At 38.7% G+C, this 24,648-nt stretch overlaps 2 protein-coding genes across 2 annotated transcripts; both read right to left on the bottom strand.

Moving 5' to 3' along the window:
- Window positions 1-10,501: 10,501 nt before the first annotated feature.
- LOC146132247 (telokin-like) lies at window positions 10,502-14,847 on the bottom strand. Its single transcript, XM_083397234.1, has 4 exons — window positions 14,620-14,847; window positions 14,280-14,353; window positions 13,586-13,746; window positions 10,502-10,569 (listed from the first exon to the last, which is right to left on the bottom strand). The coding sequence occupies exons 1-4, from the start codon at window positions 14,845-14,847 to the stop codon at window positions 10,502-10,504; spliced, it is 531 nt and encodes a 176-aa protein (XP_083253360.1).
- Window positions 14,848-23,902: 9,055 nt separating this feature from the next.
- Window positions 23,903-24,637, bottom strand: LOC146132248 (uncharacterized). Its single transcript, XM_083397236.1, has one exon. The coding sequence runs from the start codon at window positions 24,635-24,637 to the stop codon at window positions 23,903-23,905; it is 735 nt and encodes a 244-aa protein (XP_083253362.1).
- Between the last annotated feature and the right edge of the window lie 11 nt (window positions 24,638-24,648).

Genomic DNA, 24,648 nt, shown 5'->3' on the forward strand with positions numbered 1-24,648 from the left:
CGTGAACAATTAAAAGACCTTGCTGGGGGACCGTTGCGTATTTTTTTACAAAAAGTTTGAGAACCACTGTTCTAACAAATGTCTCGCCAAAATTAACATTGCAAACAACATTTCTTGTTTAAACATTCATCCCCCGACGTTTCTTATAGTTAGGCGAAATCTCATCACCGTCAAGCCAACCAATCGAGCGAACAACTTGGATATAAACAAATTCCAAAGATTCTTGAACGCAGTTTGTTCCACAGAAAGGCGACGTGCGGCGATGACAGGTTGATGCCAGACCGGGCGTCAAGTGCTAGTTGATCTCCCCAGGAAAGCGGAAGCCGCGATGTGGCGATTAAAAGTGACGAACGAGTCAAGGCAGACGCTATCAATATCCGTTTTCACAGGATTGCATCTAATCCCGATTGCAGGTTAGGGTTTTGCGGAAATGGAATTAGCTCGAAGTAGCAAGCGTCGGTCGAAAATTGCCTTACTTGAATCAAACGCTATATAGTTTGGCTGAAACGTTAAAAATGTCTTAAAAATTTCCTTTGCAGGTTTTAAATTAAAACATTCTGTATATATTGCTATGAAAATAAATTTTCAATGGCATAGGATAAAAATATCGTACTTTTCGTTAGTACAAAGTATGATACACCCCTCGGAAAAACTGTCCCCTCCTACACCAAATGCAGGTTGCGCGTCCAACAGCTGCTAATGATGCGTCGACTTTACTCCGAGAAGTCGGCGACCCGTATAACAAACGTTACGGCACCTTTCCGGCGTATACAGCAAAACACTTCGAGCCTTTCCAGGGGCCGCCAAACGCCTAGACGCGCTCAAGGGCGGCGTGCAAAAGTGTGAAGCCCAAACGCCGTCTGACGAGTGGCGATAATCTACGACTGGTTTACGTTACGGTGCCGAGCCTTCACAAAGGAAGCGAAAACAAGGCGCCTGCAAATTGACGACGGAATCCAATTTCGATTTTTCACCTCGACTCGCCTGGAGCGAAGATCAAACGCGCGCTTGTTAACTCGAGCACTTCGCCGTCACCCATGCGTGACGTGACGTGACGTTGATGCTTGTCGCTTGCCGGTTACGTCATCGGCCCAATGTCGTTTTTTAAGTAAAGCCTTTACTCAAAACACTTGGAAAATTGAACATCAATAGATATGCATGCAATTTAAAATTAACTTTGTGTGCATTTTCGAGAAAGCATAAATAATAAAAAAGTTAACTAATGGTTTTGCGTCATCAGTTGTGGTTTAAATTAAGATTTCATTAGAGCCCTGATGAAAAAAAAACTTAGAAAAAACTAAAACAATCCTTTTTTTTGATTAGCTGGCAGTATTCTAAATAGTGGTGTTTTAGATATTTTGTTACCTCTGTGGTTCTATTTGGATCTTACGATATGGATAAAACATCAACAACGGACAGTGTTGGAACAGGCATGATCCTCATACAAACAACATAAACAACAATACTATTACTTTGACAAGCCTGAAAACTGTATAGAAAGGTGAGATTCGAAGTCAACCCTTTACACAGCCCTGAGAGTTTTTAGCGCTTGCTCGAAACTATGTAAGTTCTGTAATTTCAGCTGAGAAAAGCAAATGAAAATATTCCCTGTCTTGTTTGCGGATAAAGTGATGGAAAGTCTGCTAGTGGTCACTCAGGTAATCCGAGTTCAAACAATCTTGAGGGCTGTGAATGAACGAAATAATAGAAGTTAAAAGAACTGAAAGGCTGATGTGGAATTTTGTGCGACAGGTGATTCAACAAAGAGGCTTCAGGGATTTAGAGTCAAGTACTTTTAATAAGGCGTGAGCCAATCCGATAAGTAAAACCAAACTAAACATTAAAAGGCGTTATATTTGGTTATATATGTTAATGTTTAGGACGGTATTACTCATGTAGAAATCGGGTAAATGTGGGGACTATTTTTAGGTTATTCGTTAGTTTTATGAAAAAATAAAAAAGTAATAGGTCAACCAAACAGATTGAACACAACATTACTCAAAGGATAACGAAGCCCACAATATTTTCAAGGGCTGAACAATTTCATAGGCAGTCATACATGACAAAATCCTTCAAAAAAACGAGAAAATATCTTTTGAGTATATGGTAATAATTTAACTTGCAAATAACAACCGCAAGACAAAATGTAAAGAAGCTCTACCAATCAGTTAGAAATGACAGTTCCAAGTGAAAACACGTTGAAATTCGAAATTAGGTCCCTATGATTTGTACTTAACTTGATCAGACTTCTTACAACACAAACCAGGGCTCCGAAAAAGCAACAAACCTATAGTTGCTGCAAACATAAATGGTGCGTGAGCCGCAACATGCGCCCCGCCTTTGCTAAAACAACAAACAGATTTCGCCTTATCTCCGGGAAAAGTTTCGCAGTCGAATCGCCGAAACAAGTCCTTCGCTTTGCGAGGCGGATAGTATGAGGAATTGGCGATCTTTTTTGCGATAACCTTGTCGCCAATATGTATCGCAGCCGGGATCACGAAAATACCGCGTTTCATCGGCGATTTTCCGGCCTTAAACGGAAGTTTTGACGCTCGTCCCTGATAAGACACAGAATGAGATGTAAGCAATTGTGCGATTACTAGAGGCGTATCGAGTTCCGTAATAAACAATCAAACTCAAAGAGTGAAAACCCGAGTAAAACCAGGATCAGACATTTTTAATGGAATATATATTTCGCCAATACTGGAGTCGGTAGTCCCTAAATTCGAAATGGGTTTTTAAACTTTGAGTTTTACTGTTTAAATACGCGTCAGCTGAACAGTGATCGACAAGCAGAAACCTGATGCCAAGGGGTTTGGATTCCATAAAGATACGCACTTTTTTATAGAGTTCAGTAATGTATAGTAAGTCGAGATCCAGTAAATCGCGATAAAAGTAATCTAAGTTGTGCGCCTGACGTACATTGACTTGTAAGTTCGCGTACATTGACATATAATTTCTCGTTTTGATCAGTTGGCGATTTTCTCGCGCGAGCTAAGGTATTTGTTGCAAACCAAAACGTGTGTTCAAAAAAGTGGCAATAAAAAACTAACGTAGTTCCAGTGTTTCTACATGTAATTCTATCGCCTTGATGGCACATATACAGTATATCGAAAGGCAGAATAGGAGAGGCAAGATTCCCATCACGATAATGCATGGCTCCTGTCAATCAATCGAATACAGCTTTTGTGCACATAATACACACGATCTCCCTGATTACAATCAAAATCTGGTGTAAAACGTGCCAAACAGATTCCAAGCCACAACGCGTTGGTCAAGGAAGCGAAAACATAATGTATAAATTACGCACGGCAAATTGATTCCAAAGGGCGATTGGAAGCACGCATGCACCAACAACGTCATAGTCAGAAAGGGAAAAACTTTATAAGGTTTAAAACGCTAAATATCGACAAAGGAACTTAAACTGGCTCTTCGTCAATGGCGTTTTGCATTCAACGAAAAACCTACAGAACGATCTCGGCCCAACGCAACACACACCAGGATTCTAAATCCAGGGCATGTGTTTTTACGGGTCGATGACATGGCGTCTCCAACAAGCGGCAAATAAACGGCAAATGCTTGAACTGCATCTCGCTAATTACGTTCTCGTTTGTATACAAATTTTTCTGCACACGCCCGAACAACTATAAAACTGACTCTCGAACAATCTCGCGCACTGCCAATGGATTATCTCAACAGAAAAGCGGGTGAGCTTCGATCGTGGTCGCCCGTCGATTTCAAGGGTCATCCACGGTACCCGAAGAGGTGCCACATTGCCGGCTTGAGTTGCCCGGGCTGCCAAAACAGCGCAAATCACACGTTGCAGAGTGGGCCTACTGTGTATTGTTGGCGAAGCAAACGCCAAATGTCAAACGCCGAGTAACTTTTGCGCCCTGCAGGGAAAAGGCTATAGGGTCGGCAAACTTTTTATGTCCCGGCCCAAAGTACTCTTTTTTTCAGGGCTGTTGAAGGCCCACTACGTAAAACCACTACGAAACAGTTACGGAGGATATTTGATTTTAAGGTGAAATGTTATACGGCGCCTTGATGCCCAAAACACTGCCATGCCAAAATATAAAGCATATCTATAAAACGAAAAATATACGCGCAAGGTGCGAACATTTTTTTGTTTACATAATTATAGTTAAAGTTGGCAAAACATATAGTTAGACAGGCTGTAACCATGGACCATATTTGGCACTTGGGCCTTTCCAAGCAGAGCCAATTTAAAAATTCTATGCCACACCAACTTTTAAAATAAAGTGCAATAAACGTACGGCTATCACACGGCCCACAACTATATGATAAAACTAAACTATTTAAAAGTAACTCGCGGCCCACTAAAATGGATCTGCGGCCCACATTTCGGCCGCGACCCACAGATGGCCGACCACTGCTATAGGACATGGATTGGGAGTGTTTGAGCGTTTTGTTTTAGTCGAAGACCGTCGGCAAATAATTCCGGAGTTGGATTTCGTTTGCTGTCCACAATAGCGTTAAACAACTTCTCAACTTCGACTGTGTGTTTGTGTGTGCGGGTGTGATCGGGAAAGGAATCAAGGGTACTTAAGGGTTAATGGTATATTTAGAGTGAGTTATTCCTGGAATGTATTTTTTTCTACGTTCATCTATGAATTTTTTTTATTCTGCGTATACATAAACCGTTAATTGGATATACATTTTTCGCCTCACAAGAACCTTAACCGGTATTACCAATGGCCACCTTATTTGAACAAGTGTTTAAAATTATCGACACTGTCCTAAATATACAGCTTCTTTTGCAGTTAAAATATAGCTATAATGAATTTTAAAGTCAAGAAGGTCGAACAAATTGACATCATCGTGATTAAAACGTTTCGATACTTGTTTGCATCATCATCAGTTAATAAATATATTTGGTTTAAATATATATTTTTGGTTTGAACTAATTGCATATTAACTTCCACGTATGTTGCGCTTACGTCTTCAAAACACAAAATTTTTTTAAAATTCTGCAACATATAATAAAGTGCATGTACAAAATGTCGTTAAGATTGTGAACGGCATACATACAGAAAGTCCGAGTTTTTACGTTGATAAATATGTCGAAAATCGAAGGTGTTATGTAATGTGCAATATCTCGATCCAATCACGTTCGTTCGCTTGTTGACGCACAGATCCTTTTATCACTGGGCATCTCGCCCATATTGGTCCGCAATGATTGATGGTCATCGCGGGGTTGGGAAAACGAACAAAAGCCTCTCAACGGCCATTATACAAGTAAAAAAACGGATCGGTGGAGATACAGGTTTAAAAATCGAATGGTGCGGTGCGGGGTATACTTGGCGTTGGTTGAAGTGCTCGCTTTTCTAGTCCGCGAATCGTTCAATCATAAACTTTTGGTCAATGACCAGGACCTGACAAGCAAAAAAGGTTCAAAGAAAGGTAACAGGAATGTATTACTGCACCACAATTTTAGATGTAAGGAGCAGTGTTCTACAATATGGTATATTTTTCTGCCACAACTTAACTCTTTAAAGGCGGGCAAATAAAGTGGGTGTATGGAGTAATAACCTACTATCAACAAATAAAAAAAATAATCTCACATCTCCAAATTGGCCAACACAACTGAATTATTAAACGTTTCCCAAAATTAAACCGCTTCTAAATTTACATCATTGCTCTCGATCGTGTAACGCTGAACGGTAAACGATATTTTGAACCGCATTGTACCTCTTTACCAAAATGGGATTTTCATGGCGATTTTGGTTGACGCCAACAAAGCACAATTATCTCACACCCACTTTAGAGTTAAGTGTGGTGTATTAACAGACGGATAAAGTTGCAATCAACTAATCGAGACAGGCTTTTCAATTTCGTACAAGCACCGATCGTGCACGACGAAACGATTTGGCCCCGACGGAGATTTTGGCAATCGTTCGATCAGCAAAGTTATCAATCACGGGTCTGCGTGCTCCGTTTGGAAAAGCCACTTGTTGGTTGAGTAAGGCTTATGCCAGAGCCGAATTACAGAGACATCCATCTCGGGTCAAGGGGGTGCAACATGGGTCACGGGTAAGGGAGCCATTGTCCCCTTTGCAGACGCTCATTCCTTCAAAAGAAAATTGCTGAGTAACATGGCTGGCAGGGTTTAATAAAATTCCACTTATATCAGACATACTCAGGAGAAGTGGTCTGATATTGCGAATATCGAGTATACCGTAGCGAATGAATATCAAGTCAATGAATGAAACAACCGCCGGAATGTCATTCTTCGCCTATCTGTTATCCTCAAAAAACAATTACCCTGGAATGTGAAATGCGCACCAAACCAACAAGGCAAGACTACGATAATCGTAGATATACGAACGTAAAGCCGGGTCGAATAACAAGTGACGTTTACAGAGCAAAGCACAAAAAAGCAATTACCGAAACTTCTCGAACGAAAAATGTCGAAGCAATAGCTGGGCGAATTCGACCAGCGGCTTCCACCTGTTTGCACAGGCCAGCTTCAGCAATCATTTGCTCATCGATTCCGTTCCTACAGACAACCCGGCGCAGCACGCGCGCTTAAGCCGCGCCAGGATGCCTAAATTACGTCACAAGTGACGTCACTGTGGACAGGGGCCCCGGCCATTGTTTACCCCGGTGTCAGCGACGAACTTATCATCTATGCGAGCGCCCGATGTCTTTGGCGGTTGTTTGCCAAATGTCAGTTTTGTAAACAAGTCATTTTGAAATGACTTAAGCTCCAGTCAAGTCATTCATAAAACAACTTAAGTCCAAAGTCAAGTCTTTTAAAAAAAATAGCAAGCCAAGTCCCAGTCCAAGTCATCAGTTGCCCAAGTCAAGTCATTTTTAGAGCAAGTCATTTCCAAATCAAATCACTAATATAATTCTGAAACGGTAAACCATTACAAAAGGGAAACTTTTCCGATTATAAGCCATAATTCATCTAAAAAATGACAAACAACAATTTGTAGCAATCTAATCGTTTTATTCGCAAAACTTACGATAAATAGCGAAATTTTGTAATAAAATGATAAATGAAAACCCTTAATTTCAACCCAAGTCAATTGACTCAATGTCCAAGACAAGTCATTTGTCCAAAAAGACTTAAGTCAAGTCAAGTCATTCTAAAACAGTAACTTTAGTGCACTTAAGTCAAGTCATTGACCCAAGTCATTGCAACACTGCCAAATGTCCGAAAGACAAAAAGTAATGCATTTTCGCCTAAAATAGGTTTTCCCCTTGGGTAGAAACGGAGCTGTCACTGGTATGTAGGTGAATATAATATCAAGTTATTCGTCAGTTGATCTCGAATTTTTGGTTTTCATTAGGATTTGGAGTATTTTAAACGATTAGTGACGTATTTTCAGAAACGTTTAGAGCACACATTGTGAGCAGCGGAAGTAAAAAGACCATCATATATAAAAGGTTGACAATTGCCATTGGCCTACGACTTTGCAAAACCAAGCCCAATTGTCATATACCAAGATAGCAGACAAAAGTAGAAAAACTTTTGAAGGTAGTTATGGCAATTTCAACAGGAGTCTCTAATTAATTTTTATTGTTCCAAATTACAAGTAAACAAATAACTTGATTTGGATATCGTCATTACGAAAATTCCGATTTGGATTGTCGCTACGAAAACTAAATGAAAAAACCTATAGCCTGCCTATTAAAATATTTCCTATAAATTATGTTTTAGCGATTTGTGCACAAAGGTAACCAGACTTAAACTTTGCTATACCTGGCAAATCGTCACCACGCATTCATAGTTATATGGGACACTCCCACTTTAAAAAAAAGAAAAAAATTTTCGGTGAAATTAACGTTTCGTTAATCGCCGTTTAAAAGGGCAGAACAGGCGACAATGTGCACGAAAAAGCAGTTTGAAAACACCTGTTATGAAAGGCAAAATGTCAAATTCATGCTTGTTGACTGTTGGTTAGCATCGTAAAAACAAAGCTGAGAAACGTGATTGACGAGCACTTGCGTTGATTTATTTTGCAGCCGTGTCTAATGAATTTTTAATTTGCGATCATAAAGCTTAACCGTAAATTACTAATGGTCTAATCCAGTGCTTCCCAACCTTTTTCAGTTCACGACCCACTTTTGATGCAAGTTTTATTGTGCGACCCAAATGAGATATGACCAAACTTTGCAGCCGTATCTAACGAACTTTAAATATGCGAACATAAAGTTTCAGCGTAAATTACTAAAGGTATTAAAAAATATTTAATGGTCTAATAGACATACTTAAAAGTTTTAAACGTAATGTCAAATAATTTACATATCTTTGTGGTCGCATTTTAAACGTCAAGGGACATTTTATTTGTGGTGTTTCTTATATGCATTGATACGAGAGAGGAACCGGAGTAAAACATCAAAAATAGATATATCCGTAAAAAAAGCAGAGAGTATGTAAAAAGGAGATATGAACTATGCACATATAAAAAATGAGTAACGCGAAAGTTGCTTCAAATGGGTGTTTTTATGCGACGAGAGTGCAAACCGACAATCATGTTATGATAACACAACCAATAATTAATCCATCAAAACATGCCAAAATGACCGACGCATAAATTTCAAACAAAAACTACATGGACTTTTGTCCAGGGACGGGTTACATTAGCTTTTTTCGACACTTTAACCTTGCATATGTTTTTTTAGAATTTCAGGTCGTCAGCCGTACCTCCATTTGCTTTGAAAATAGAACCGTTTTAAAGGTTCACCACAATGCTTTCGCGACATTTCTTCTAATGGCCCGACAGGGAGCCCTAATAACACGACTAATTTTTGCAACACGGGCGGAATCGACGTTTGTCCACCCGGCCTTTGTAAGTTACTGATCAAAAATCTCGAATAATAAAGCTAATGTGTTTGAACGCTGGTTTACCGTTCACACGAAACTACGACAATCATGCCATCTAGCGGAAACTGTTTTGTTAATAATAAAAAAAATAGAAAACTTTTAAGTTGTATGGGGACGGGGTTTACCGAATATGCATCACTATGGAAGTGTTTTTATGTAAACTATTTGGCCAAACAAACACTTCAAAACGAACACTGTCTCCCTATACTATTAATACACAAGTGCATGCGCCAAAGTTTAATTCACCACTAGACTAGATTAATTACCAGCTTCAGTTAAGTCAGAATTAGGTTTGCATTTAACTCAAGACACAGAAACACGCATCAGGCATCATTTTCCAGCAATTTGAATTTACAGAAAATCACAGCATTTTACTATTCGTGTAATGAAGGACAACCGGGCCATTTAGGTTGACTGACCAGGATACCAAGGTAAAGCCCTGGAAACCTGGGGTTCTCCCAGCTAAATCGGGTCGTAAGGTAAGTCTCGGTATGGAGCTGTATTAATCAAACAAGGGCAATTGTGGTATTTCAATTTTTAAACTTATAATTCAACCAGTAGTCTAACAAGGGGGCTGAATTAAAAACGTGTATGAAAAGATTGATGCATGCTAAATCACGTGATGTAAAAGTATAGTTCTAAAATCAGTATGAAGGTATAAATTGGTGGTCTAACTGCATATGAGTACTCAGTAAAATCCACGTAAAAGTTTCACCGTTTTTTTTTTTGCGCAAATTTTAAAACACGCAAGCGTAACACGCTATAGGTGCCCTGTGGAACAAAGGCAAAATTGAATCATTCAATACAAAAAAGCGCGATTATAAGCGATGCATTTTGCATAAGTCAATCATTGTAAGTTATCGTCGCAGAAACAGCGTTCCATAAGAGTAAATTTAGTTCATTGGATTCAATTTCGAAATAACTTAAATATCAGTAAGACAGAAATGTGGTATAAAGAGTGTGTTTAACCCCATAGGTTTACCTATACAAACTACGGGCTTTTCGGTTAAATCCCGGAAAAAATAATTCCAAATGGGTAAAATGTAACACACAGTCAAAGATTCTATTTCATTCTAAATTCAAGTTTAACAACCAAACAACCAAAGTCTAGGTAAAAACATGTTCCGATGTTCATTTGTAACTAAAAAGGTTACCTCGAGTTAAACCCAGAACTGTGGAGTAGGCCAAGCCGTTGAAAACCTTGTATGTAAACGCGTTGGGTGCGATTGCATATCCACGAAAGGTCGTGTTGCCGCGATAAGGGGCATTGGCCTAAATTCAACATCGCCCCGAGCAAATACGTAGCGCAGGACTGGTGTGTGTTTGCAACTATATCGCCCATTGTAATCAAACACGTTCCGGAAAATCAATCTAGCAACGTTATGTTGTTTAAAATTGTAAGCCAAAAGAGGATATATTTGATAAAGAAGGTAAGACACAGTCAAAACCTCACTGATATCCAAATGTAAAAAAAAATAAATGGCCACACGAATTACGCGTGTAGCGTTCAAACGTAGTTTAAGGTCTTATGTTGCTGTTTAAATGCCTTTACGGATCATAAAGATACTTTTTTGGACGCGTGCAGCCGACCTTTGCACAAACCACACGCGAGGGTTACATAAAACGCAGGATTTCGGCAGCCATTTATGGCTCGGTCGAGTGCCGCTTCTTAAGATGTGGTCTGCCCGGAATGGGTGCGCCAACATAGGTGGCTATATGGGAAACGCATACGATACTTATGCGTTATATTTTTACGGAACGGGTCATGCTTAATTGTAAAATAGCTCAAGCTTCTAAAGATGTGGGTTTAAACATAAATAATGAATTTTCATTTTAAAACATTGCGAAAAATGTATTGCCACTTCAACATGTCGACAAATTTTGTAAAGCCACAATTATTTGTAAAATTAATGAAATTGATGTTTACCCCATAATGCTCCTTAATGCTACAGTCCCAGTCATGAAAACAATTCTTATGGAATAACCAAGGTTTTACAATAGTTAAAATACTGGACAATTTTGCGATAACACGTATCTGTTCTCAGATTGCAATCGCCAATTAGGCCCACATTTCTCCTTAAGCACGGAATTAGCCATAAACCACCGTTTCACGTCTCAAACTACAGAAAACGTCATGTTCGTATAGTTTACTGTATAATAATAACGTATTTATGCCAATAGAAATCACTAAACTATAGAAAACACCGAAAGTAAGATGTGAGAAATATCTCTAAAACTTACGACTATTCATTAAGCTTTAATCACTGCTATTTCCAAGCAACACACATGCCGCATACCTAAGCTTAGTGATCCGGAAAATATAAACCGCCAGTAGAAAAAGCATTTGGTCAAATCGAATCGTAAGAAACATACTGGGTTAAATATATAATTATATTTATGTGGGTATATTGAGTATATAGGTGCCTAGATCGTGCAATGTTTTTGTTTCCAGGGCAAATAGTCATTTTACTCAGAATTTTAATGAAATTAGACAAACAAACTTCACGTAGGGCCCTCCGACAAATTATAATAGAGGGATAGTCACACAGGTTTGTTTTCTGCTTCGGCCCACTAATTACAATCACAATTTTCGAAGTTAAAAGCGGTAAACAAGTTTTGACAACGACCGACATTCAGCAAACGCGAAACCAGGACAAAGGACAAGCGAGTAAACACTAAACAGGCAAGTTTTGCGTCTCCTCCCAATCAAGTAGCCTCGCGTTGGAAAGACAAACATCATTTTGCTGGCGATTGCTTCGCAGAAAAGGGCATCCTACTTGGCTGGTTAACGTGTAACTATACTAAATTAGTTAGAAGCAAGGTACTTAGTCACTTACCGCCCGTTTGAAGCTACTGCTTGAGTATCCTTCAAAGTAAAGGTTCTTTCAGTCGCTTGGCAGTAATTTGACAGCCTATAAAGTCCTGTACACAGTACAAATACCTGTATATTAAACGAAGGTTTACTGCGACACGCGATTCAATTTAATCTGAATACAAATCTGCGCTAACAAGGGAAAAACTGGCAGTAATCGTACGAAGATAATCGTAAGAAGATATATCTTGCTCTTTTGCTGTCGTCTCATCACTATTTTAGACAACACACCAACTCGCTTGTACCGAAGCAGCGAAATTCTCAAACGCCCTTGTTATACCATGACAGCATAGACGAATTTGTAAGGCGGTAATCGAAACGTCGTAGGTATACTATTTGCTAGATAACATCACGTATAGGCTCTCTTCGTTCTCTCAAATAAGCTGATACATATCTTGAAACAAACGCAACTCATTTATGTTTATATCATCGGTATCTTCCGAACAACACTGGTCAATTTGCCAGATAAAGCGTACGGTGTCTATATACACACTTACATATAGGCGCGGGAGTGCAAAACAACGAGGATAAGGTTTAACGTGCTTTGCCTGACTTCTCCCAATTCCCCTTTTTTTTACCAGCCTCATAATGTTTGCGCAGAGGCGCTTTTTGCGGCATTGCTGTTTGCCTTTCGCACCGCGCGTCCGTCGTGGTACAATGCAGAACGTACGACAATCTCGCAACATCTCGTGCACAAAACCGGCATACGCACTAAGGATCAAATTTTAAGAACAGTAAGAGCATTTTTTGCGACCTGCTCACTGTATAGCCTAAACCACAAGCAGGTCAAATACAGCAGAGGTTGACGCATTTTCCTTTGGCGACAAAAGCAAATGCTTTTAGTTGTTGCTTACAACATTGCTCCTCTCTAGCAATAGTTAGTTTTGCGTAAGTTTGTCATAGGTTTTAGTTCAGAGAAGTGTCCCATGAATCACAGCATTTTGAAAAAGCAATTCACAGAAATGCAGTACACGAAACACACCAAAATATATTGATTCAATACCACAAAATGCCGAAAAAACATCTCATATATATCACAGATTGCATCTTAAAACCACTGGCTACTCTGTTGTCGTATAGTCCTTGTCTACCGTGGCTCATATATGTACATTCTTTTACGATATGATGCGTCCCAATCAGTCATTTTAAACCTATTTGTCGTCGGGTAAACACAGATCTGCACAGCAGATATTATATTCAAAAAATTTCTCTTGAGTATTATATTATTTTAAGCATTGACTGAAAAAAATTTACATAACAATAACAAAATTTTTTTTTTCAGTTGGTATTTTAATAAGCTGAAACATGGGTATACACAATGTGTGTTATCTGTGATCAAAATGTCATTATATTTGCCTTTCCGGAGGCATCAGGTGTATAATGGAGCTAAGTTCGTCAAATTTACTTTGATTCCCTGTTATATACACGCAGAAATAGAGGAGTACCTTAAAATACGAACAAATATACTTCTAAGAACCACAAAATTTAAGAACTGTGACACGTATACACAATGTGTATAACACATACACACGTGCATGTAGCCTGATAACAGCTTACATGTCGATAGAACATGTCGTTTTTCTGTAGGCAGGAAATTGTAGCCTGCAATGTGATTTAAACGAATAGTTTTGGCCATGTTGGAAAGGGTATTTTTAAAAATGTTCAAACACCTTGTTCATCGTGTTTGTATATTTGACCAATATATGACCAAATAAGCATTAGAACACTAAGGTTTAAATCTTACCACAGTAGACTCCTACCAGCCTTCTTTTGCTAGCAAATGGAAATAAATGAAAGTCCCACTTATTTCAGTAAGCCTCCTGGAGCCCAATAGTGTACATGGAACTAACTTTTACCTTTGGAGAGGCGGTTGGGCGTCGTGCGAACGTTGAGAAAAGCGCTCGAGTTTGTTCGTCCAAGCCGGTTGACGACACTACACTGGTAGGTCCCGCTGTCACTTGGCCGGGCGTCTTTTATTACCAAAGCGTGTCGCCCGTCGCTTGAAGTTTCGGTCCAGCTGGCCGTAAATAAAGGCGGGAAAAGTTACTTTAAGGCTGGTTTTAGTAATACGGCCAACCTCATCGCGACTTGATAAGGTAGAGCTAGATAAAGGTTTGGATGTTGTATAGTATTTTGTGCATCACCTTATCTGAGTTTAGTAAGATCTTCAAGATCAAAACAGGTACTGCAAAAACTTTTAATTAAGTGTACAGGAGACGCATTGTTTTTTATTTGGCCGGTAACATGTAAAAACGATTAACAGAATGAACACTAGAAAAAGTTTAAAACCAGGTTTTATTTGTATAAAATCCTAATCGTATTTTGTCCTATCGTCGTGTACAGAAGCTCACTAGTTGTCAACAAAACAGATAATAGTTGCCAAAAAACGTTTTAATTAACATGTACATCCAGCGGTGAGAGTTGTTTTGTAAAAGATAGTCATGTTAATAACTAAGTATAAAATTCTCGCATTTATTTTACAATGATGCAAAAGTTGAACCTGTAGAATGGTGGTCGAAAAAAAAACTAGCAACACAATTAATAACTTACATTCGATAACTCGGAACAGCGATTGATATGCGATCTTTAAACCAGTAAATTGAAGGAGCCGGGTTTCCATGAATCTAAAAGAGAAAATACATTAGTTACGAGTTTAACTCGAAATTACCATGTAACTAAAAACATAAGACTTTAAATAGATAAGTGATTGAAAGTAAACAAAAAAATTCGGACAAAATTTTAAAGCCATGTCAGGAAAATACGGCTTCACCAAATCAAATATATCTGTAGTACATTATTGTATATGGCGGTTTTACATACATAATATGTTGATGAAATAATTTTCGAATTTGAAGATGAAACAAACCTGGAATGCGTAACACAAACAAACCTTGCATTCGAAGTAGGCAGTGTGTCCTTCTTGGATCTCCACGCCCCTTATGGACTGCACAAACCTGGGAACAGCCGGCAATTTGTCGGCGTCTGATCGTGGTATACATTTTGGGATTTCGATTTCGCTCGTTATCGAAGGCCTTCTTTTTAGGCTGGAACCTGAACGATTTCCAACACTTGGAGTGGATAAGGTTCTCTTGTAAGCCATACGTTTCATAGTAGACATGTTCAAAAAGAACTGTTGCCGAAAAATAGTACGCTTATCATTGGATTTTGTCGATTGTTATCTAAGTTATTGCCTGCAATAATATGTATGTGTTTTCACCCAACTTTTAATGGTAAACATGTTTAACAATTAATTGGTAAAATACCTGTGTTTAATGTGTTGTCGTAAGTAAGACCATATGGAAGATATATGTATTTTAAGTAATAAAATGCATACGTACAAAGAGATAAAACCACAACAAGACTTGCAAATAGACATATGAATTTTCTAATTATATACACCCAAACAAAATATCTGTGACAAAAAAGTTGTTTGCAGCAATAGTTTTAAATGTTTTTTTCAGCCAACCTGAAAATTTCGAGGTAAACAGAATAGTTTACAAGAAATTTTAGATAAGGTCTTCAATTTGCATAATATAACAGGTAAACTTAAGAATTCTACTGTTATCGGTCGAACTAACGTCTTAAATGAAACTGAATTGTGTCCAAATACAAGAGAAAGGCGCCAAGGCGTTATTTTTATTTAAACAGTTTTATTTACAAAAAGCTATCGCACGTTTTAAATTATACACTCAGATTTCAATAGACGTTCATGCAGCCCCAAACCAAATCTACGCACCTAAAGGGCAACAGAACTTAAACTCGAAAAACGCGCTATTTTAAAGTTAGTTTTTCGTAAATGCTTACGTGGCTTCCATACAGCTGTGAGGTGAAATGTTCATCACCCGTACTATTTTTACAACCTAGTCGAAGTTTTTATATTGCAAATATGCCACTTGTCCTTAGAAATCAAAAGTTATTTTCAAAACCTGTAAACTTTCATAAAGATATCCTGTAATTGTAAACTCAAGCTGACTACAATACAGGTTAAACAGGCACACACTATCATAACAAGGCTGGGCTACAATTCGACACATAATTTAAGTACAGTATATCAAACATTAACGCACGACCCTGAACGCGACAAGTGAGAAAATGCTTTGCCAAATCTATGCTGTTAAGTCTATACATATGTCTGCCAGTTATTTGTACAACTTGACACTCACATTCGCTTTCACACCTATTTTAAAATCAAATCTATGACTTTACGTATTCTGTAAGTAAGATTTGCTTATATTTCAAGTCTTACTCAGGGCACTTTGATCTATACACACTTCAAATTTCTCTCGGCAGAATTACTTAAACCAAACCGACTGTTTAAAAATTGCTTTGGAAATGAACATCGCACAAAGGCCAGCAACAAAATCAGAATCGCTTGCTGTTTTGCTGTTTTATTCCCAGTGGTATACGCCTAAAGTGAGCTATCTTTGTTCAACTAAAAGCAACATGCCCGGTGAACATTGCCACAAAAAGCCATGACATTCCGCCAGTGCAATAAACGGCAAGGGCCCTATACACTCGCGGCCAATTGTAGTGTTCGGTACGTATAAGGTTAACTACGAATGATAGTAAATCAGTCATCGAAACCAACAAGTGGCCCTTCACCAAACGAGGACGGCTCGCACGCTTTTCAAACCACGGAGAATTATTGCTGGTCGGGTCCCATGCCTATAACGCCACGCGCCAGTTGAAATCACTGCAGGTGTTACAACTTACACTCGAATTGGAAATCTGCCACGCACAGTGGACATCTAATAAGTTCAACCAAAAGCAATAATGTCGCTATGCTGAGTATGGCAATCATCCAGTAAAAAGTTTATGCTATAAAGGTTCATCATAATGTTGGATGCTTTTTTTATCTTTTTACCTTGGCAATTTAAAAAAATATACGTGAAACTGTATAACTGCAGCTTTAGTAAAGTGTTTATGTCCGTACTTTAGAACTGCATAATGCTCCCAGTTGTACTGACGTTATTTTGTATGGAGCTATCCTTAAAATCGATTCATGTAACAAGCAAAAAAGTGGCCTTTTCCGAGTTAAACATATGGATTGAGCTTTATACTGTACTGACACATTTATGATTTAAAGAAATCTTTTCTAAGCCGTATGCTCAGCCACTCTTCACAAATCAGTATCTTTTTCCCTATTTACTCGACGAAAGCATTTTGTGTCAGAATATCAATCATTTACTAATAGTTATATATTAAAGTGATATTATTAGGATTTATGGTCCAGTGTGACATTTTAAACATCAAAGGTAGCAAAATTTTTATAAGAAATCCAAAACACTCTGCATATTAATCTTAATAGAAAGAAATTTTTAAAACTGTAAGAAGTTTGACGATTTTAAACAATTTTGTTTTTAAAACAACCACATCGAAAATCCACGGCCCGGGGACTGGATTCTGCCAGCGAATGTAAACCATCGAGTCGCAATCTGTTATACAAGCTGGACACGAGGCCATTATTTTAGCTATTTAAATGAGGGAGTGGAACCGTTTGACTTTTTCGGTATAGGTTTCGGGTAGTATGTTTGAGAGTTGTGAAGTCCATGGTCTCTCAAATTGTTGTTTTACTAAAATCGTCGTGATTAATTCGATTTTATGAGGAAATGTGAGGGAACACACAATAAGACCTACAAATCAACAATATCTAAAGCAGACTAACATACTATACCATATAATTAAGACTAACGATATAATATAGCGAATTACGCATTAATATCAACGACAGAATAAGATCTGAAATGGTCCGAAGAAGACCTAAACGTATGGGACGATTAGTGGACCCTTGTCTGGCATCGGCTGTTTTGGTGTCGTTTGGGCAATAGTTTACCTTTATTTGGGGCTAGGGGCGGATTATGAATTGGGTTAGAAATTGGGTTAGGATTAACATTATTAAGGAACTGAAGGATAAATTTGGTGCTGGGATGTCAAATATTTGACGTTTGGTAAAAGGTTAAATATAAGCACTAGTTTGGCTATTTAGGTCTTATTCCGATTAGGACCTTATTACGACTATTAAGTATAGTAGTTATATTTCGGTCTTATTCTGAACTTTGCTTTAATACAACTTTTGTTCTAATTTCGGTCTATTGCCTTGTTGGTAAATGTGTGTATCGTTGTGTGTCCAATGTGTCACTTAATCTACTCTAAACCTATCAAAGTCAAGTTTTGTGTTTGCGTTTTTCCGAACGCTTTGGTCACTTTTACTTGAGTACAAGAAACTCATGTTGGATTGCATAACAGCTCCTGATCCATAGTAGTTTGGGTATAGCAGATCTTGCTGGGTTTGTGTTGGCCAGCGACTCGGCATAGGTCGGGATCCTAATGTACTCGGTAACAAGGCTCTTTTAAGTTATTTAGACGGTGAAATCGAGGGACAGCTAGATGACGCTAGAGATGTTACATAATTTATGGGATGGATCAAATCATGGTTGAACCAACTCAATTAAAATGTAAGTACTTGTATTAAGAATTGTTTGTTCTTTATGTGCTCAATGAGTCACATATCCTTCTAAAATGCTTCATCTTTTCATATTTGTCCGCTTGGCCAAACAAAAACTATACGCCCCTTTTACTTTTGTAGCCTACACTAGGGCTACCATATTTTCAGCACCCCAAAAGAGGACATTTCTTTGTCGGCAAGTAAAACGAATGTGAAATTGTTAAGTTTGAGTTTGATGATGTTTTATGCTGATTTTCGGGATCTTTGGTTATTTGGGGATTCTCGGAATAATTTTCGATAGGAAATTTAATGTTGCTGACCGACTCGAGCACAAATATTGATCTGTTTGTTGCGAGTGCGATGTTTTTGCTCTTAGCGGCTACGAAGAGAGTTATAAGTGCTGATTTAAACTCCTACGTTTTAAAGTGAATACTTAACAATATTTTTGTTTGGGGCCTTTTTTTGGAGAGGGGGACAAGCTCTACTTCAATATTAAACTTTTTGTCATTATTTTGTGTAGATAAGTAACTGAAGAAAAGTGGTTCATGATTTTGCCATGGGCTACTATGTTTTAATAATTTCTAGGTCTTAAAACAATATTTGCTACTTATCACGGCTGTGTTTGGTAAGAGCAGTATGATATGCTTTTTGGAGATCGAAGTTGTCCACAAGGCTCGGACATCATGTCACCCTCTCCACAAACTGTGGTTTTGCCAATTTTAACAACACAACTGCCATGCTGTCTAAGCGCAACACCTTTAACCTGTTTGTTAAAGTAAATTTTATAGTAAGTTTGATTTTTTTAGCATTTAGCTATTAAAAAAAATTAAACTAATCTGCCATCACTTGTTGGCTGCGCGGCGCATTGCGTTTGCGACATGGTATGCAATGGGCTAAAGTGCCACGAACTGCGGCGCCGCATTTGACAACACAATTAATTCAATACTTCTGGCGAATTAACGACCAAGTCTGCTGAGTTCCGAAATGGTCCGCTTCTTAATGATAATTATGAGTACTATTACGAGCTTCGTAAAGTTGAGTTCCCTAGGCTGGATTATGGGATGCTTCGACTCAAATTGTATATGTGCATTGTTCAACTTCCTATCGGGGGCCGTTTTGGTGACGACGTTTGAACCCTACTTTGACCGTCGCCGTCAGGGCGCCGCTGTTTTCGCCACGGAATCTTGGTCCTGTTTGGGATTATTGGTGGGTAATAGGTGGGGATAGAAAACGGGTTTTGTTTGAAATTATTGGGGGAGTTAGTGATGTACTTAGGGGTGGGATTTGGGGTTGGGTAAAGTGTTGTTTAGCCACAATTCTGACCATTTCGGTTTTGTTCCGACGTATTTAGGACTTATTCCGATTTAAACGGTACCACGACAATTAGGTATTAGTTCTATTTTGGTCTTATTCCGAACTCTGTTTTGTTCTGACGTTGATGTTTTTGAACAATGGTCTTATGAATCCAGCAGGTTGCCATTGACGTTTTCCCTTCACAAGCGCTTCTTCAGATACTGCAGTCTTCTATCTGCTCTCCACTAACTTCAAGCTAGATCTCTATGGTTAAAAAAGGTACTAGTGTCCATTGATGTACGGGATTTCTGTCTTCATTGACTTCAAAACTTCTCTGTCCTCCTTAAGAGTTGGGATTTACCAATTCCCAAGCCCTTGACCACATTTTTTAACTTTGGTGAATAAGCTCAAATTTTTGAATTCTGTTTTCTCGAATGTAACACTTTTGGCGAAAGACCGATAAAGGACCAGCCTAAATGAGATCGATCTCAAAATGGCTCTTTCGTTCTTTCAGTTGTATATGGGATATAGGCAGGGTTGCCATACCGTCCTTATTTATAAGATTTGTCCTTATTTTGAAGGGCCAGGTCTTAGAAAACTTGAATGTCCTTATTTACAAGAAATGTCTTATTTTCGACTTACGTCCTTATTTTGTCTTATTTTCAACAACTACAGAACTTCGATTGTTTCCTGTGGTAACCGGTTTGAATAATATTCTAAAATTATGCTTTTGCGCCGAGATTTTATGACATCATAAATAAAAAGGTACTTCTAAGTGGTGAGATAAGTAGGGCAGTGGTACAGCAGTTTTGGTGCTCTACCAGGATACAGCAGCTGACGACATGGGTGCAGTAAACAGCCGAACAAGGTTACTGCTGTGTAGGCTACAGAAGATTAGCGGCACGGGTAGCGTTTATTGCGAAGTGGTTGGTAATGGGGAAATGGGTGCATTGCAGTCAACACTTCGATTAAACAAGTAAAGCTATAAGCTGCGGTGACCAACACTTCAATCGCGATCCACTTTTTCATCGCCACATTTCGCCGCGTTATGAGTCGGACTTTTAAAATAGCGTTCTTTAAGCAACATAAACAGGATTAGACGGAAAAACAAACCACAAATCTTGATAAACTGCTGGAGCAAATTGTTTCTGCCAAAAGTATGGAATGTGATATGACACGGCTCGTATAAATACAATGCATGTCCAAAAAAGTTAAAAGTTTTTAAATGCTAATTAATTTTTCGGTTGTCCTTATTTTTGGGTCCATGTCGATGGCAACCCTGGATATAGGTGTTTATTAACAATTTGTTGGCTATCAACATTTGACCAGTCACTTTAAATGAGGTAAATGCTGCAATTGCTCTTCAGTTGGATAGTCATATGGACAAACTTAAATATGTTCCACGGACAATAAAAACGCACTTTGGGTGTTGAATGCACTTCATTTTTATATGGATGCCTTTCTATTAAAGAATTAATGTGCGCACGAAATCTGCACACACTTTGCTCTAACTCGAACGCAAAACAACGCCACGTTCCCTGTTGACCAACAGCTTTCCAAAAGTATTTTTTGTTCATGGTTGCTTGTTTAACAAATTCCACCAGTTGCAGGAAATTTGCTTCTTAAACAGACTGCCTAAGGATGGCAGCTTCATGTTGCTTCCAAAGGTTCTGTAAACTGTATAGGGTAGCTAGGTAGCCTAGTTACTTTATAGCACGGCGATCAGCAGAATTTAGGTAACTGAAATTGCCTAAACGTTTTAAATCAAGGCCTTTTCGCAATGAGGTGGCAAAATGCTGCAAGTCATCTCGATCATCAGTTTTGGGCTTAGTCAACTGGTATGTTGCGAACAAATGCCCGTGATACAATTTACAGTTCACCAAAGCTATCATATAATATGGATCGAGCGCTTTTGTATCCAGCAGTTAAGAGTGTGTGGCTTCCCTTTGCAATGGCCTAACAGATACTGTACAATTTCACCTGATAAGATGAGTCCCTTTTTCTCTATCATCGTTTAGAACTTCTGATAAATGGTCAAAATTTCTTTGAATCTCTACTAAGCTCGGTATCAATTTTGTGTGGTGCACATTGCTTCTCCCAACTGCAGTCATAATTTTGCGAACTACAGAATTACTCTCCCTTTGTGCCTCCTTCTTCCTCGTTTTAGCTTCATAATCATTTTTGTGCACGTGCATCAGGGTAGACTGAGGCAACACCGCAGTTTAAATGGAAAACGGACGTAATCTTCAGAGGCTTTTTTGAAACGTTTTTTAAACAGGGCTTTACGGGTACTAACATGCATTACGCCGAGTTCTTCTGCATACAGTAGTGTTGCTGTCTGCTTAAGTTTAACTTTTGCTTCTGCTTCTTTAAGTTCCCTTCGTACTGCAGTTTCCGGCTCTCGGCTTCAAGTTTCTGTTGTTAAGTTTATCCTACCTTCCAAGCATTGGCTTCCAGTATCTTTGTAATATATATGAGGTCTTGACAAAGTTTTTGCGACGAATCCCGAACGATGTATAAACTTCGAATAGTGTGAGCTTACACTAGCGGGTACATGTTTTGGTGCTGAATTGCTCGGAAAACAACAGGAAATGTTCAAAATGTCAAGGAACGTAAACTAAGATCCTGTTTAATTATCAATTAATTTTTGTTCAAACTGCTGAATTCTATTTTCTATTTCATCTTGCCATTAATGATTATATCCAATTGTTTCTGGAAATCACCATCCGTTAGGTTAGGGTTTCTCAACCGTGGCCCCCCACGAAGCGGTTGTTGGGGGCCACGGGCATAACTCTCTAGCTGGTCGTAGTATTTCAAAAGTCAACTACTCAAGTGTCATTATTTTCAAAATTTGCCAGTTCCAAATTGGAATCGGATTCTGCCGTTTATATCGCAAACTGGAACCGAATAAATGTGTTCGTTTTATGGCGGAAGCTTACGCGTAATCGAAAATACGTGAGTGGCAAGTTTGGATTAACGCTGCATTTCGTTGTGGCGAAACATTTACTGTGTCGCTTCGTGTAACCATGTAGTGCGGCGTTAGCGCTATTCTGGTTGACCAAATACTTTCCGATAATTATAACCTAAGCCTAATTATTAAGTATCCATCAAATGCTGTTGGGCGAGTACCTAACGTGTAACGCCAGGTGTGGAAATTTCGTTTTAAGTTGCAAAAGAAACATTTCATCGTAAACTTGCCCAAGCGCGCTACGGGTTAGTCCAGATCAACTTTAGGCCAGTATTCAGCGAGCTAATACGCCACAGCGTAATTGTGACGTAATAGTAACGCAATAATGACAGTGGTAGCTTTGTATTCTTTGCAGATTTTGATTGCCTATAATTAACATATCACAATGAACTAGAACTAGAGCACAATATTGTTTTGTGTTGCACATACTATATAAGCAAAATATAAGTTTTGGCAACAGCCTCGTGTTTCTATCATGTTTTAGGTTTTGTTTAGTTTTTTTGTGTAGTTATGCACTCCAATTTAACCAATTTATTTAAGTGGAAGTTGTTTAGAATCTTAATAATTTTAATTTAAATTTCGATTACAATATGTAAAACTTAAACGACTCGAACGACATGGCAAAATTAAGGTGTGCGATTTAAATAAGCAAGGCGGTTATCCGCGTGGTGACGCAAGAGTGCATCTCTGTAGTTTTATCTATGGATATTGTCGATGTACTCTGCTGAATTGTTTAGAAATCAGTTCTATTGCGTTGTACATTATTTACTGCGCTTCTGTTATTACAAAGTGAAAGTTACTTTCCTAAAAAAATTCCTATTCCGACCATCAGGTATCCCTTTTGGTTTTCCTGTCATGGCCTGTCAACCCGTCTTGGCATATCATTAGACCAACTTTAAAAGGGAAAAAACAACATTTATAAACAGCAAAAGCAATGTTTGATTGATTTTAAAACAGGCCTTGAAACCAATAAATAATATATATTGTTTTAATAAAAGCTTGAGAAGCGCACCGCTCCGAACAAAAATCAGTCAGCAAGGTGTAAAACTTTAATACAAATATGCATTTCGCCTATAAATGGCATCATCAGTTTGTCTGTACAAATAAATAGTAAAAAATTAAAATATTAAAATATAAATGTAAAATAAATACATCCAAGATGAACAAAGACAAAGACAGTCTGCGTATAAACCCCAACCACTACTGTAAAACAAAAGCAAAAGGAGCATGCGATACGTGTAGCGGCCACAGAAAGCCACTGATAAAAACACGGCCCAGAGGGAAGCGGTATGAGAATCAGTGACGTAGCAAAACACGGTAGATAAGAAAAGGTGGAAAGGCAAAAACAACCTAAAACCACAGTTAGACAAGAAAACGGATATGACTCACATTCCGAAATGGAACGGCACAACGCAAAAACGAAAAAACAAATCCGCAAAGATATATATAAAAATATATATAAAAAGGCTACCGAATTTGGGGCAATATCATTTTTTGAATGTTAATTGAGGCTCTGGTGAGTTTGAGCCATTTAGCCTCACATTCATCGAGCTTGCTGGTGTCTGGCTCTTCAACGAAAATTACCGTAAAACATTCGGCAATATGCGGATGTTTCTTTAACTTCTCGCCATGGTAGGTTGCGTAGTGGTGAAGCAGCGCTGCGTTGTCGTTTGTTGTTGCTGAGTTAAATGTATTCCAGGTCGTTCGGTGTGCGTTCCACCTAACAGAAAACCTGTTCTTGGTTTGACCGACGTACTGGGCAGAGCAGATGTTGCACGTTGCCACGTAAATTCCGTGGTTTCTACAATTAAGGCTTTGCCGGAGCTCTATGGTCTTACCTGCAGCCTTAAGTTTACTCGATTCACCAACCATCCCTTTGTGTCCCCCATGGTGACCGCAGAGTGCGCATTTGCCGCACGGCGTTGACAAACCGACTGCATTGCCAAAGGTGTGCGCAAGTTGTCGGTAGTTAGTAAGAAGGTTACCGAGTGTATGAGGCCTTTTGTATACTATTTTAACTCGTGGTTGAAGCGCCTTTTCTTTGTTTGAGAGCCTGAGTAGATGAGCGAATGGAGTAGCCCATGCGACAACACGGTCTTTCGTCTTTTCTTTAGTGTGTCGGAGTCTCTCGGTCCACGATTTAGCCTCATTAAGGTTGTAATCCGTGAGGCCAGCGGGAAAACAGGACTTCCTGCATTTCATCTTCAGTTGCT

The sequence above is a fragment of the Ascidiella aspersa genome, chromosome 9 (assembly GCF_963924565.1).
Source record: "Ascidiella aspersa chromosome 9, kaAscAspe10.2, whole genome shotgun sequence".
NCBI lineage: Eukaryota > Metazoa > Chordata > Ascidiacea > Phlebobranchia > Ascidiidae > Ascidiella > Ascidiella aspersa.